The sequence below is a fragment of the Malus sylvestris genome, chromosome 5 (assembly GCF_916048215.2).
Source record: "Malus sylvestris chromosome 5, drMalSylv7.2, whole genome shotgun sequence".
Lineage (NCBI taxonomy): Eukaryota > Viridiplantae > Streptophyta > Magnoliopsida > Rosales > Rosaceae > Malus > Malus sylvestris.
In genome coordinates, this window is record NC_062264.1 from 36,482,856 (window position 1) to 36,499,932 (window position 17,077).

At 38.3% G+C, this 17,077-nt stretch overlaps 1 protein-coding gene and 1 pseudogene across 1 annotated transcript; one reads left to right on the forward strand and one right to left on the reverse strand.

Moving 5' to 3' along the window:
- Positions 1-803: 803 nt before the first annotated feature.
- On the forward strand, positions 804-4,048 carry LOC126621591 (actin-related protein 2/3 complex subunit 2A-like; annotated as a pseudogene).
- Positions 4,022-7,384, reverse strand: LOC126621585 (receptor-like protein EIX2). Its single transcript, XM_050290123.1, has one exon. It carries the CDS (start codon positions 7,280-7,282, stop codon positions 4,178-4,180), a length of 3,105 nt encoding a protein of 1,034 aa, XP_050146080.1. The 5' UTR covers positions 7,283-7,384; the 3' UTR covers positions 4,022-4,177.
- Between the last annotated feature and the right edge of the window lie 9,693 nt (positions 7,385-17,077).

Genomic DNA, 17,077 nt, shown 5'->3' on the forward strand with positions numbered 1-17,077 from the left:
AAATGGGAGAAGTGATGGGGTGCTGCCACGTGGCAGCTTAGGAAGAAAAGGAATCCAAAATTTAAATCCAAATTGGTAGTCAAAATAAGACTAAATTGATAGATTCATAATATTTAGGGGTAATTACATAAATATATTTTTATAAATGGGGGTGGGTGTTCCAGCCATACTCATAAGTAAACCTAAAATAATTGGATAGAAGGCCTCCATGTATCATTGGTGCAAATACAAATAAACGACACTGCGCTAGAAGTACCAACACAATAGCCGGAGGAATTCAAACATTTGTGTTTTTATTCCTCACCTATCAAACTTCAAACATCTTCAATGTTTTTTCCCCCAAATATCATCATCACCTTTCTTATGTTCTTCAACATGCATTAAATTAATAGGGTACGGGTTTTGAAATTGGAACTTTTTTGACATTTAAAAGAGTAATATCACAAGGCGAGTAACTAGTTGGTGAAAAATTCACAACTTACTCCATTATAAGATATATTAGCGAAGTGATAAATTCATCAATAATTACATGTTGAAATGTTACAAGTTCATGTAAAATTGTTTTGTTCGTAAATATTTAAATTATAAATGTTTGATTATCTGGCCTATCAAACATTCAAATTTAGTGGAGATCATAGTAAATTCGAAACAGGATTAGTAAATGCGTTTCTCTCATTTTAATCATTCTCTATTTACTATAAACATGAATCTATCTAGTGTATTCTTGGACATTCTCCTTAGTGAGGCTGCCATGGAAGCAATATATTTTGTAGAATGTCTCAAAGACCTCGGAAGCCAAGAGCAACTACGCAAAGTGGCATAGTGAGAAGAAGAGAGGGAGGAATTTTGGAATATAGGAAAGTGCTAGGGTACCTAAGTTAATAACAAAATTCCGAAACTGGAACCATCAACCATCCGGCATCCAAATTTCAAAAGGAGCAAATAGCAAAAAAAAAAAAAAAAAAAAAAAATACATTGTTGGATTGGAACTCCCTACTCCCTGATTGAATCGCCATGTCAAATTCTCCACCGTAGATCCATCTTAGCCATTTCTGTATTTTCTGAGCTCTCTCTACCTACGCACAAAAACCCTCAAATCTTCAAACCCAATTCAATCCCAATGATTATATTGCAGTCCCACTCAAGATTCCTCCTCGACACTCAATCGCCTCCAAAAGTTCGTCCCTTTTCCCAATTCAACAGTCCAATTCTTCTTCTTCTTCCTCCTTGTCAACCTCTCATTTTGGTATGGTACTATCACTGGGCCGAGTTAGACGACGTTCGCTACCACATTCAGGTGATAGCCCAGGATTCAATTTCGAATTTTGAACAGTCTTGATTAGATGGGTCGTGTAATGGCATTGATATTATGCAGGTGACAATGAAGAACCACATATCTTATTGCTTTTGGTATCGCTAACGACTCCACCTCCGGAAACTGTGTTCTTGGGCGCCCCTCCCTCCGGAGCTACAGAGGCTGCATATGACGCGGTGGTTCAAATTCTTGACCCCCAAAGAGATGGGTTTAATCTTACCTTGAAGCTCAATCTCTCCAAACTCCTCCAGATGAAGGTTCAACGAGTTCCTTTTCTAAGTTCATTATAAAGCTTGCCATTGCCATGGGTATATGTTTTCAAAACATTTAGGAGATCTTGTTAAAGCCAGTCAAGGCAATGAATAAAAGTCGGGGTGGTATTCTTTTCGATGTGATTGCGTTTAAGTATGCAATTAGCTTGTTAGACAAGTTTGGCTTGTTTCCAAATAACTTTAGTTTCTTGGACTGCTTGGTTCATTGGTATAAAACCCTTCTTGGACTGCTTGGTCCATTGGTGTAAAACCCAACATTGTCTTAACTTTATTTGGATTCTACTAGATTATCCTCTTCCGGGCATTCCTTTTTCTTATACATTCCAATTCTATATATTTATCTATTGATTTTTCTTTGGCTGACTTCCAATTTTTCCTTTTTTTGACTTTGTTGTGTGGATGTCGATTTTGCCTAGAGTACAGACATCCTCTTTTGCTAAATATTGCATCTGTAAGAGAAGTGGTGCTAGGTGCTCCATTGCGAGGGGTTCTGAAGAAGCTTGCTGCAGGGACTGTTGCGTCCAATACTGATGAGCTTGTTGCTCTTTTGCATTGACCAAACAAGTCCTTTTTCCTTATTCCTCAGGTAAAATTACATGTTAAGGCTACCAAGTTATCATTTTGCTCTTTGTAGCTTTTATGTTCTAACCTTTAGCTACTTAAGAGGGACTGCGGGAGAAACTTATTCTGATAAAACTTGCGATGTTTTTTGCAGGCAGACAAAGTGACGGTAGTGTTCCCTATGAGATTCAAGGACTATAGATATTGTTCTCGCAACTTCCTTCTTGCAGGTTTGATAAGTATACAATCTTAAATTGGAAATGTGAATTTTTTACCCAGGAAGAGAATGTGAAGTCTATATGCTAGCTTGTTAAACGCTGCTACCCTCCAAGCTACGCTTCCTTGGATCTATTTACTCTCGTTTGGATGTGTTTTAATTGCTAAGTGTGATAGTTTTATTACCATTTAGGAATTTGTGGAATCAAGAGGTATGGCCGGAATTAATAATGCCCCCTCCTTGTTCCTTCCCCTCCTTTAGAACTAAGGGAAGCTCCCACTGAGAGCAGTGTCTGCCAGGATTTGTCAATTTTGGTAATGTCAGGGAAATGGTCAGTTTGTTTTTTTATTTTCACTTTAATAAATTGTACAGTGTACCAGTGCAGTTATTTTTCCTTGTTACGTGGAAGGCAAGAAATTGGATCGAACAGTTTGGAGTTTATCAACTTTTCATGCTTATATTAGTTACCATGTTAAGGTGTGTCCTTTTTCACCTAAACTTGTTACTTCCATCTTTTATCCTCATCACTTAAACATATTATGTCATATTACTTTCTATTGATGACTGGATATGATATGATAAGGAAATTGTATAAAGTTAGTATCTTATGTGCATGAAATAAGATTTTTTCTTTGTCGTATATGCTTTGCTTTGTCTGATTTACTCTTGTTTACAGCCCGTCGTTCAATTTTTCCAAACTTCATTTATAAGTAATGTTGGACTAACTTCTTTTTCATGCTGTTAGTCCTTGTCCTCCACAACTTTTTTGTTCTGTCTGTCTATGCAGCTTGGAAGCGTACTATGTCTTCACTGATTAATGTGTATGTATTTCTTCATTTGATATGTTTGATCTCAATCACTTTTTGTGCATATTCTTTTGCAGTGTTTCAGAGGGTTTCATGCATACAAGGATGAGACGTTGGTGGAAGCTTTTATTGAGGTAGAATTTTCTCTTTCCAGTATAATTTAAGCTACACTATCTGTATTTCTTCAGTTGCTTGATAGTATCTTGAGTGGTTCTATATTAACCCCCACCGTTCTAAAATTTTTAAATTGATTTTACCCTGAGAAAAGAGAACTTGAATGAAAAATGGAATTTGTGTTCCCTTCTTCCACCCCCTCCTCCTCCCTTGTCTCTCAGTACATGCACATGTTTTGTTAACTTGACTGATCAGTATTTTGTATCACAAGCAAAGAGATCGGATGCAGCTATTCTTTCACTTAGGTTTGACCCCTAGTTTGCAATGAATCCCATCTGTGACAGAGCCGAATGCAGAGGATTGAATTTTGGGACTGGGGAGACAAACTATGTTGAGTCTGACCGTAGTTTGCATTCTGACATACAGCCTTTAGTCTATTAGAGTGTGGCATATAAGTTATCTGCTGTTTTACCTGGTTGCGTTGACAAATCTGTAAAATCTACATATTTTTTCCCACAGGCTCTTGATCGTGCTGAACCCGGTACGGAAAATGGAAAGAACGCTGCTCAAAGTAGATCATTCAAACGGCTGGTTTGTATCAATTTAATGCTCGTTCAAGAACCATAGTGATGAAATTGGTCTACTCTTATCTACTTTATGAAGAAAGTGTTATTTTGTTAATTTGCAACATTGAATGGATACCGTCACATATATATAGTTCGCTTTACGCGATTGATAAATTCAAACTATAATTTTTTATTAATTCCAGGTTAATACATAATTGTTTGTCGGAACATTTATTGAAAGATTAAACTGTTTTATTCAATACATAAGCTGCAAGTGCAAAAAACACAAAGCAGAAAAGAAAAAACATCACATATACATAGTAGTATCAAACATCAGAAAACATTCTTTGGAAACGACCCACTTCCAATGCAATTCCTAGTGCCACCTTATCTTTGATGTCATCGAAGAATTGAAAATAGGCATACCTCCACGATGTCTTTAAGATCAATGTACCGCAAACACTCCAAAAGCCTACTATGAAGCCAAGTACCACGCTGACATAGAACCACAACTTATCCTGATTTCCACCTTCATTCTTGTCTTTTGCATCCTTAGCTGGGAAAGTATTATCTTCAGGGCACTTATTTGAGAGAGGAACACCACACAACAATGGATTTTCCATATAAATGGAAGAAACATTGAGCGTTTGGAGCTGATTTCCTGAAGGAATTCTTCCGGACAAGTTGTTGTAAGACAAATTCAAGTGGGACAAAAAGGTTAAAGATGACAAGCTTTGAGGAATCTGTCCCGAGAGGCGGTTGTGTGAGAGATCAAGGGTTTCAAGCAAATGCAAGTTTCCGATCTTGGAGGGGATCTTTCCAGTCAATTGATTCTTGGACAAATTCAATGTACCCAGTAGAAGGAGACTACTTATTTCATCAGGGATTTCACCTCTTAACTTATTTGAAGAAAGATCAATGATCTTGACCAACATCAAAGTCTTGTTGTACACAAGTTCGCGTCCTTTTAGTGTCAGTGTGGCTTGCTCTTCATAACCAATAGATTGTGTATCTGATTCATCCACCAGTGAAGTCAAATTATGTAAACACATGGGAATAGTACCCGAAAGACTGTTGTGACTAAAGTCAAGGATATGAAGGTGGCGAAGATTGCACAATTGTCGGGAAATATGTCCACTAAAATAGTTGGATCGTAATCGTAGCCTAGACAATAAGGATACATTTGATCCTCCTATCCATAGAGGTATGTTACCAGATAATTTGTTGTCTCCAAGATCAATACTCTTCAAACTAGAACAATTTTTCAAGGAATCGGGAATTTCACCGCTAAAATTGTTGTTGTTGAGCTTTAATTCTGTTAGGGAACTTAATACTCCCAATGAAGTGGGAATATTGCCAGAGAGACTGTTTTGACCAACATCTAGATACAAAATATTGCTCTTTGCAATCCATACATGAGGGAATTCTCCAGATAGTTGGTTGCTCCTTAAAGACAAGACTTCCAATTGCTGCATGTTGAAAATAGAAGGAGGAATAGTGCCATTCAAATGATTCTCCGAAAGAGAGAGAGTGTTCAAATTGGGCATCATCTGGTCAATATTGGAGGGAATTGACCCAGAAAATAGATTGCTTCCAAGAAGAAGGTAAGTGACATTAGTGGACCACCAAAGTGGGAGTGGACCCTCCAACTGATTATGACTCAAATCAATATATTTTAGACTTGGAAATTTCAAATGTGAAGGGAAATTTCCACAAAATTGGTTGTTAGATAAATCCAAACTTTCGAGTTGGGAAGATAACAACAACCATTCCTCTGGTATAGAAGCCATGATTGCATTACCACGAAGAGTGACGTCAATCAGTTCAATTTGAGATTGAAGCCATACCCCAAAACTAGGACCCACCCGACAATTTGTGATCTTAATTGTGTGGAGCTTGAAAGGAGGAATCCAATCATAAGCCATGTCAAAAACAAGGGACATGGGTAGGTCAATGACTTGAACTTCTATTTGAAAATCTTGTAGTCTAGTAAGATTTATGAAATGGGATTCCGTTAGAACACCTTCCCATGAATTATAAGACAGATATAGAGAAATTAGCTGAGAGAGTTGTCCCAGACTTTCTGGAATGGAGCCGTTCATCTTATTAAAAGAGAGGTCCAATGTTTCCAAGGATAACAAATTTCCAATGGAATCTGGAATGGGCCCGTTCATGTTATTTTCAGCGAGGTCCAATGTTTTCAAGGATGACAAGTTTCCCATGGAATCTGGAATTGAGCCCCACAAATAGTTTTCACGGAGGTTGAGATTCTGTAAACTTTTAAACATTCCTAAGGAGGCCGGCAGTTGGCTATGCAGATCACAATTTGACAAAGCTAGTGACTCTACTGAATTATTTGGACAATTTGAGAAACGCCTCCAAAACTCTTCAATCCCCCCATCAAAATTGTTGTTAGAAAGGCTTAAAAACTTTAGCTTGCACAAATTTCCAATGACCTTGGGAATTTGACCTTTTAGGCCCGTATCAGATAAATCAAGGTATTCCAGAGATTTGAAGTTTGCAAATTCACTTGGGAAAGGATCACTGAAATTATTCGAGGCTAGATCAAGTTCTCTGAGATTAGTAAGATTAAAAAGCCAGCTGGGAAATGCAGAACTAAACATATTATTTGACAAATCAAGGATCAAAAGTGATGTCAAATTAATGTGTTGTAGTGAGATGAGTGGAATGCTTTCAATTTGGCACGAAGATAAGTGTAACTCTAACAATGAAGGAAGCATGGTAATATCATATGCCCAACTGACTCCGGTGCTGCGAAGGTTCATGTGTTTGAGATTAAGGTATTTTAGGGAAGAGAGGTGAGAAAGCCAATTCAAATTTCTGGAAGATAAGTCATGATTCAACCCGAGATCAAGAAAATTTAGGCTTGACAGGTTACCAAGAGAAGGGGGAATCTCTCCCTCAAATGATGCAGATGAGAGGTTGAGATATTGCAAACCTTTAAGCTCCCCAAAAAACTTAGGAATTTCATTGCTATGAAAAAAGTTCTTGCTTAGGTCTAGGTAATTTAAGTGTTTCAGTTTAAGCAAAGAATTATTTATCTTACCTCCCAAGCAAGACTTTTTATAAGCTGACTCTTCCAACTCGTCATAATAATCAGGATACGGATGTGGATTCCGGAGGTTCATTTTCACGACACGACCAGTGCTGTTGTTGCATGAAATACCTTCCCATCGACAGCAGTCGCGACCCACCCAAGAGGAAAGCCTACTGGAAGGATCAACAAGATGTTTTTTAAAGATGAGAAGCGCTTGTCTTTCTTCGTAGATGCATAAATTTGTTTTCACAGTGCTTGAAAGTTCATCACCATCGAAACAGAAACAGAGTTTGGTGGTACTCGGCATGTAGGAAGAGACCAAAAGCAAAAGAAGCAAATAGTGAGCAATACTAAGGTGATAGTTGGTATCCATTATTAGACACAATTTTCTTTGCTTTGCTGGTGATGATGTTTAGCAACTAATTTATAGGCGGGAGTTCACAACCCCCTTGACAAGTCCATCGCCTACACCACACATGCTGGTAGCCTCTACTTGGATGAATGTTGTGTCGTTATTTATAAATTTTCTAAACAAGGGAATTACTATTAACACTCAAAATCATCGTTGTCACACTAGTCGCTTTCTTATTTTGTTTTTCACTAATGGAAAATACAAAGATTTTTCTATGGAATTTTTCTAATGAAGCCGTGTGGGAGCCGATGATAATGAATGCATGAATGAGATGGCTAGCCGCGGAAGTCTTGGTACACCGATTAGTTTTTGGAAAATCGATATGCAGCGGAGACTTTGAATAGTTAGTCTCCTGCGTCTGTAAGAGAGCAGCAAATATATCATAATTGATGAAAGAGATTGGAAGAGAGAAAAGAGGGGCCATTGACAACGCAATTGAGGATTATTTGCGGTAATTTTTTTTAGTAGCGATAATTTAACTAATTTATCTAACATCCATTGCAGACAACAAAATCTAGATAAGAACAAAACTATAGCAATTAACAACTGAAAAAAGACTTAAAACAAGAACGGAAACATTTGTTTATAACTCTGGTTTGCAGCGACGAGAGGTAGAGTGACACAGGATAATGGAGATCAAAGAGAAACCACAAGTAAACACTCAAAAGATAAACAACTCGCCATTCAAAGGAATTCACCAAATAAGAGTCTAAGGATAAGAAGAAAACATTCATCACTAAACCAAGTTTAAAAGCAATTCTCAATTTTTGAATGATTATTTCCGTACATGAGTAGGGGTTTTAAATAGTCTAGGCATGGAACAACCTTCCATGAGTAGGCTAACCCTTACTAATGATCATACATGAACCACGGTTTAAAACTGTGCATAAACTTATTTTAATACTAATAATGACCTTAAATGAAACATTGAACAAAATTTTAATTAAATATGATGAATGCACCATCTAATAATTTGACGAGTCCAGTTTCCGTGTCATACGCTTCCACTGCGCAATAACTCATCCTCGAGTTTTGTTTGGTCTTCCTCAATCTTTCGGATGTCCAACTAACATTTTCCACTCATCCAATTTAACACCAATAAATTTGAAGAACTTGAAAAATTCCAAGAAACTAAACAATACAAAGAACTTTTGATTTTCCACATTCTTATAAACCATGCACGCACCAATATTTTTCCCTCAATAACAATTACCTTGAGATAATGCTTCTGAATCACTTCATACTCATAATTTGGGATTGAGTAGAAATAATTCAAACCATATTGAAAATTTCTATTCAATGGTTTCCTTCTCATATCTTGAACAATGAAATCTTCCCAAAAAGTATCATGAATTCCAAGGTTTTGCCATATTATATAGCTATTCCTGGAACTCTTTAACCATTGTTATCACATCTTCACTACCATTGTAATAATTAAAAACTGACAGTGACTGAAAAACTTCTTGACCATGTACGCTCGTCATCACCATCATCATTGACACAATTATATCGATATATATATACCACAACAAATATCACAAGCACCACTTGGTGTTGGAGCGGGATTTCCCACAAGGAGAAATACCTCCACAGAGTTGTTGACCGCAATCCTCACGTTCGCCGAATCCTTCTTCGAAGTGTCCCAAAATAATGTTCCTCCGCAGCTTTGGCCGGGCGGGGTACCTACAGAAGATACTCCGACGCTCAAGTCAGTCGATTAGTTCCTATTCTCTGGATTCTCTCGGGTGTTCTTTACGTACCTGGTTCTTTGGCTCCTCTCCCTATTTATAGGATCGCATGCTTGAGGATCAAGTACCATGACCGTTCCTCATTTTCCACTTCCTTCGTGGTCATCCGTCACGACCTGTCTTCCTCCCCCACTTCTCCTCCATAGTGGGGTAGTTTTATGGGCGCGTTTCCCTCGCGCATATTTCTTGTGGGCTTTTTATCTTGCACAATACTTTTTCCTTGGATGATCGTATTGGCCCATGAGTCGAAACAAGATTTTATTCTCCCACAGTGCCCCCCTTTTCCCTTTTTTACGCATGTAAAATAGGGGAAAACTGCGTTTTTCGATCTCGTGAGGCCCTGAAACTGTGCTCTTTAAGCCAAGCTAAAACTTTAAACACTTCTTGCTATGGCCAAATTTGTGGAAGTTGCTTTTTCTAAGAATAAATTTACTGAAGGTGAATTTACCAAAACCTTCGCTTCGTTCGCCTGACTTACAGAGCCAATTGATCCTTGAACGAGGATTCTTGAACGAGGATTTACGAATGAGGATTTACTGACATAATTTACGAAAGAGGATTACTGACATAATTTACGAAAGAGGATTTGCGCACGAGGATTCTCGAACGAGGATTTACGGACTGATAGAATTTACGAAAGAGGATTTACGAGCAAGGATTTGCGTACGAGGACTTGCATATGAGGTCTTGCATATGAGGACTGACACTACGAAAGTCGACTGATATGATTTAGGATTTGCGTACAAGAACTTGCGTACGAGGACTTGCATATGAGGACTGACACTACGAAAATGGACTGACATATACAAATTTGACTGAGTAGGTGGTCTGACAGGCTATACATATATGTATCTATTGCGTGAACCGTTATCCCATCTTGTTGAACTGACGAAAGTAGCAGCTGCAGTACAGAAGTGTAAAAGCGCGTCCCTCTCGCTGAATACGCCTAGTCTGTGCACCCATTTGCCTTTATACAGACACACACGCATATATATATATATATATGCATGCATTCCGACCTGACACCCTGACTTTCTTTGTCCTATATGTACATATACATACTGACACCTTGACTTGCATTTACATATATATATATATATATATATTCAGTCCGGCCCTAGCAGATTTACTTTTCTAAATATATATATATATTCTGACTCTGACTTGCTTTCCTATATAGATATATTCACACACACCCACGTACACATATGCACACTTTTGCAGACATCACATCCTTGCCAGACTTGCACAGACATATCTATGCATATATCTGGGTACATTGGCATATATGGGCACATTCTTACACGCAACATAGGCATACCTTTGCGTACAACATGCAAATCTCTGCACTTCTCATATATTTGCATATATCTCTCCACATGTATGCGTATATATTTATATGTCATTACCTTGAGTTCCTCCGTCCTCATTTTCCTTCACTTCATCTGCTCAATTTCTTCACCAAACCTATGATTTCTCGTTTCAAAGTGGCCTCTTAGCTTACAGGTGATTTTCCATTTCAAACTCCTCTTGTGGGAATATTTCAAACATTTCACTTTCGTTATCAATCTAAAAAACCGTTCAATCTTGAATTTACTCTTAATCAATTTTTTACCTTTTTTATCTTGACTGGGTCTTTGCCCATTCGATCTTGGGTTTTCTTTTCCCACTCGATCTTAGATTTCCGATCTTGATTGGGTCTCTGCCCATCCAATCTTGGGTTTTCTTTCCCCACACGATCTTAGATTTCCGATCTTGATTGGGTCTCTGCCCATCCGATCTTGGGTTTTCTTTTCCCACTCGATCTTAGAATTTCGATCTTGATTGGGTCTCTGCCCATCCGATCTTGGGTTTTCTTTCCCCACACGATCTTAGATTTCCGATCTTGATTGGGTCTCTGCCCATCCGATCTTGATTCGATCCTCATCCCTTGGTTTATACTCTTCAGCTTTAGACTTTAGTCTAAGATTTGAATAAAGTGCAACTTTATTTATCATACTCTGAGGAGATGTCAACAGACATCCAGGGACATCCCCTTTGACATGCAAGGAAGACAATAGGGGATTTACCCTTCAACATTGCTGGAAACGGAAACTTAAATACGGAAAACATAAACACGAGAAGCTAAATGTGGTACTTTCTCAAATGAATTGCGCTCCATAGGCGCGGCACATACTGACCTGTTTCTACATGCCTGAGTTTATAAGCCCCATTTCCGAAAGCTTCGGTCACCTCATATGGTCATTCCCATATGCGTCCAAGTTTCCCTACATTCAAATCTTTTGTGTTTTCCATGACTTTTCTCAATACCCACTCAAATCTTTCATGGTAATGCCCGCTGGAGATGTAACAATAGTCGCGGTGGCCTGCTTTGATTGGATAAATTCCTCTTCCTCTAATCTGATGATTCCATCAGCTCGGGCCATCACCTTCCTCATGTCCAGTGGTGGCGTTTCGATCAATGACCTACGCATCTTTGTTCCAAGCAACACCCTTCTCGAAATGCCAAAGACGCAGTGTGGGAATCACATTCTTCTAGGGTGGACATCTCTTCGGTGAACCTAGTCATGTAGCTTTTGAGGCTCTCGCCAACATTTTGTTTGGTGCTGAACAAGATCGTAATATATTTTCTTGGCCTCCGATTGCAAACATATTGGGATATGAATGCTTCGCAAAGCTCTGTGAAACTTCCGATAGACCTCGGTTTCAGTTGTTTGAACCAAGTTAACGATGATCCCGAAAGACTTGAGGGGAACAACTTGCACAAGAAGGCCTCGTCGTCTCCTTCAAGCGCCATTTGTTGTTGAAAGTGGTAAATGTGTTCGACGGGATCAGTTACGCCTTCGAATAGCCTAAACTTTGGTTGGGTGAACTTGGCAAGTTTTTTAACTTTCAGGATGTCCTCTGTGAACAGCGATTTGCGAATCCCTCTGGCTGCTTCCAAGGCAAGTTCTGCCAGGGTCTAGGGCTTGTATCCCTTCACAATCTTCTCAATTTGTTCTCGCAAATCAACATCATTTACCTTTTTCGATCCTTTTCCCCTGTGATCCTCTTCGCCCTGATTTTTCGTCACTTCAACACGGTTACTGTATGGCGCGCTACTAGAGCTGCCCCCTTATCTTCCTCTTCTACACGTTGTCTCTTGGTGCCGGTTGCACCTTCTACTGCGTTTTTCGCTTCAGCCTTCTTCAACGCCTCATCTGCTGTCTTTTTGGTTTCACGCAATTCCCTCGTTAGCCTTCTAAATTGTTCCATGGCGAGACAAGGTTCACTATTTTGGGATTGAGACCTCACGTGTACCGATCGAGTCCTTGTATCTTCAGAGGGATTCGGAACTTCTTGTGCGGATCCAGTCATGTTTATAGCTTGATTTTGTTTCGTTCCCATAGACGACGCTAACTGTTGGAGCGGGATTTCCCACAAGGAGAAATACCTCCACAGAGTTGTTGACCGCAATCCTCACGTTCGCCGAATTCTTCTTCGAAGTGTCCCAAAATAATCTTCCTCTGCAGCTTTGGTCGGGCAGGGTACCTGCAGAAGATACTCCGACGCTCAAGTCAGTCAATTAGTTCCTATTCTCTGGATTCTCTCGAGTGTTCTTTACGTACCTGGTTCTTTGGCTCATCTCCCTATTTATAGGATCACATGCTTGAGGATCAAGTACCACGACCGTTCCTCATTTTCCACTTCCTTCGTGGTCATCCGTCAGGACCTGTCTTCCTCCCCCATTTCTCCTCCATAGTGGGGTAGTTTTATGGGCGCGTTTCCCTCGCGCATATTTCTTGTGGGCTTTTTATCTTGCACAATACTTTTTCCTTGGATGATCGTATTGGCCCATGAGTCGAAACAAGATTTTATTCTCCCACACTTGGACAAAGGTCAAACATTGGAGGAAGATTAAGATCATCGATTTCATCATTAATTCTCTGTTTCATGACGACAATCATCATGTTCTAGAGGTTCGTAGCGCTCAAGACGCCATTGGAACTCTTGCACTTGCCTCCTTAGGTCGTCCATTACAATGTCACGTAGATCTCTCTCACAATGTGGTGAGTCCTAGCGAGCTTGTTGGCCTCCACGATGCCCACACCTTCCAACCATGATCTAATAGAGCTCTGACAACCAATTTGACACCGGATAATGGAGATCAAAGAGAAACCACAAGTGAACACTCAAAGATAAACAACTCGCCACTCTAAGAAATCCACCAAAGAGATAAGAGTTTAAATATATGAAGAAAACACTCTTCATTAAACCAAGTTTAAAAGTAATTCTCAATTTTCTGAATGACTTATTTCGTACATGAGTGGGAGTTTTAAATGGTCTAGGTATGGAACAACCTTCTATGAATAGGTTACCCTTATTAATGATCATACATAATCATGACTTAATATGAACTTATTTAATACTAATCATGAACTTAAATGAAAACATTGAACAAACTGTTAATTAAATATGATGAATGCACCATCTAATCATTTGACGAGTCTAGATTCGGTGTCATAGAGAGACAGCATTCCAGTGTTTGTTCAATAGTGCAGTGCACGTACATTTGTAAATACCAACGCAGGGAAGAATAAAAATTAAAAATAAATAAATAAAAGCATTTTGTTATTTGTGCAAGTGTTTACAAGTATCCAAGAAATCCCACAGAGGCACAAAATTCCACTAGATATCAAGACATGATACTGTCAATGATCAAACCATCATTGACAACAATTTCATGATTTTCAAACTCAGCTTAGTAGTACTCTGCATATAGGAAGTGATCAAAAACAGAAAGAGCAAATAGTGAGCAGTGAACAATGGACAGCATCTAATCCATTGTACAAATATTTCTTTGCAGTAGATGGCTACTGAAAGCAAGCAAAGTAAAATTATAGGGGGCAGCAACGAGCTCAAAAAAAAGGTATTGAAGTTAATGGTGCCCAGAAATTCCAAGCCCTCAACACATTTTCTTGACTCTGATTGCCAAAGCAAGTATGCTATACCCCCACAAATGTAGATGAATTGATTAAATTTTCTTGACTTTGGGAGTTTGGATTATTGATGGTATACATAAACAATTGCGTATTCTTGGACTAAACTATCCATTGTACCAAGATTTATAATTTGTCATGCTACTGAAATAGTGTTAACCATTAGAGTTAAGAACCACCGGTCAGGTTTTCATTGCAAGATATGAATAATTTTCTTAATATGCAATTAATTTTATAATTAGTTAACCGTATGCTTGTGGAAGAAAAGGATAAACAAAACTAATTAAGATGAAACTGGGGTACATAGTGATAAGTTTCTAATTAGTTAAGCCGTATGCGCGAAATTAGCCGGTAATTACATGGCAGACTCATATGTAATACTAGTCAAATACGAACAATAAACAAGTCGACTTAGTGCACTGTAGGCCACAGTAGAATTACCATAGACAAAACTAGTCATATTTTTCAAGCACTTGGGAATGGTCCCAGAAAAGTTGATGTGACCAAGGTATAAGATACGAAGGAGGGAAGATAGCACAATTGCGGGGGAAGATGTCCGCTTGAAAAGTTGGATCGCAATCTTAGCACAGACAAATCTGCCATGTTTGATATCTTTCGTCCTGTTTTTCGTTTCGCTGATGTTTCTTTGGCTTTCTATTCGCGGGTTTAGGCCTCACACCCCCTTGTATTCTATTTTTGTGTTTCATTACTTAATAAATTTCGAAGATAGGGATGGGGGGTTATTCTATTGAGAAGTTAACCCTTTTTAATTGCTCTGTGCGCGAAAAAAGTAGCCTACTTTATAGTTATAACTGTTCATAGGGTCTTGGTTCTTTCTTACCCCCTTATGCACATTAGAGAGTAAAATTGCTATTGTAGTCTATTATATGTATTTCAACTCGCCTAGTCCATTATTATCAATATATAGAAAGCAATCAGCAAGTAAAAGCAATAATGTTGACGCTCAACTAGTCAAAGTCTTTCTTTCCTTTGATATATCTATTTTTATTGTCCTTTTGTTGAAAGTTCCTCTCTCTGACTTTTATACGTCGGAGCTTGAATAAAGGTTCAAAATGTGAATTTTCACATTGGCGTACGTCAAAATTCCACTGAACATGGTGGAGATTGTAATTTGCAAGTTCGCAACATGCAAGACCGCTGCCCGATGAGGTAGTCAAGTTCCTTATCACAAAGAGTCATTTCTCCTTATGTAAAAGTTCAATCCGATGGTAATTTCCAGGTTACAAAGAAAATAAACTATGACCAAGGTTTTTACTTAGTTGAAGTAATAATGGTAGGGTGCATGACTTTACTGGTTGTACAAAGTGTTCTAAAGAACGCCCTAGGCGGCCGCCTAGGCGCTGGGCACCTAGTAACCGAGGCGTTTTTGGGCAAATCGCGCTGAAAAATCGGGTTGGGCCTAGGCAGGCTAGGCGGGCTAGGTGGGCTGGGTAGCTAGGCAGGCTAGGCGGTCTTAGGCGGTCCTAGGAGATTTATTTTTATTTATTTTTTATTAATTGCGTGCTTTTTTCTTTTTTGGTTTCATGGTGGTATACTTATGGAAATGGTGTATCTAATTTGCAAATGATGGATTTACTACAAGTTCATCCAATACTTATGGAAATAGTGTACCTAATTTGCATTTTATCATTATTTTATTATCCATACAAGTATAGTTTTTTTTTTTATGTGTCAATATGCACTTATTTACAAGATATACAAGAAATTTACCTAAATCCGTCTAAGCTGCCTAGGCACCTAGGCGCTAGGCGCTAGCCCGCCGCCCGACTAGCGCTTAGCATTTTTTAGAACCTTGGTTGTACATCCTGATGATTTTGGTATGAATATATGTGTGGCTGGTCGAATTGTAATTGCATTTAGGAGGACATTCCATGATGCATTATTAGGTTTGGCATGGTCAAATACTTAAATTGATTGGCTACAATACTTACACATATTATTGCACATGAATATATAACTTTCTTTGCCAAAACAGCAATAATTACTCTGTTTATTTGCTGGTCAAACACAAATTGATTTTTTCTGTTTTATTTTTTATTTTTAGGGTAATTGAAACACGTCCTGCCTAAAAAAGAAATCAAATGACAAATGCAAATGCTGTCCCACCATGAAATTGCAAGGAACGTGCGAGTGGGGTGGGGGTGACTCTCTTATTTGTTTTAACTAAGAAATTGTTATTAGCACTGTATAAGAGTCATTATTTCTGCTTTCTTAATTTTTTTTTTTTCAATAAGGGGAGAACAAGTAGTCTTTTCCATGAAAAAGAGAGAAATTTTCCAATGCTTTATTATCAGCAACAACCTCTTCAATATCCAAAAGCATCTTGAAAACTTGCCCAGAACATCACAAATAAAGAATCTTGAAAACTTGCTCCAGAACAAGCAGTCTTTTCCTTTGTGGTGAAGTCAATGATGCCCAGAAATTCCAAGTCCTCAACACATTTTCTTGACTTTGATTGCCAAAGCAAGTCTGAATTGACTACAAATTCTTGACTTTGGTAGTCGGGATTAATTAGAGTTACGAGCCACGAGTTGGGTTTTTGTTGCAAGATATGAATAGTTTTCTTAATATGTAATTAATTTTCTAATTAGTTAAGCCGTGTGCGTGTGGAAGAAAAGGATAAACAAAACTAATATGTAATACGATTAGTCAAATAGGCGTTGGCGAGGCATCCCATGAATTAGCATCGCCTAAACGTGAGGCGTAAGGCTTTGTCTCATGGCACTTAAATTTTAAATACATATTTTAGGGTAAATTACATTTTCATACCTCAGGTTTGAGGTCTATTTCAATTTCATACAACAACTTTAAAACATTTCACTTTCATACCTCAAGTACTATTTTATTTCAATATAATACATCCGTTAGATTTTCCATCCATTGATCTGTTAAATGCTGACGTGGCTGCCACATATATGTCAACCACGTGGCAAATAAAATAATTTTTAAATTTTTTTTAAGAAACCTGAATTTTCTCAAAAAAAAAAAAATTGAAACCGACATCTGCA

Excerpts from the sequence above, each read along its gene's own strand:
- LOC126621585 (XM_050290123.1), bottom strand. The coding sequence starts at position 7,282 with ATGGATACCAACTATCACCTTAGTATTGCTCACTATTTGCTTCTTTTG.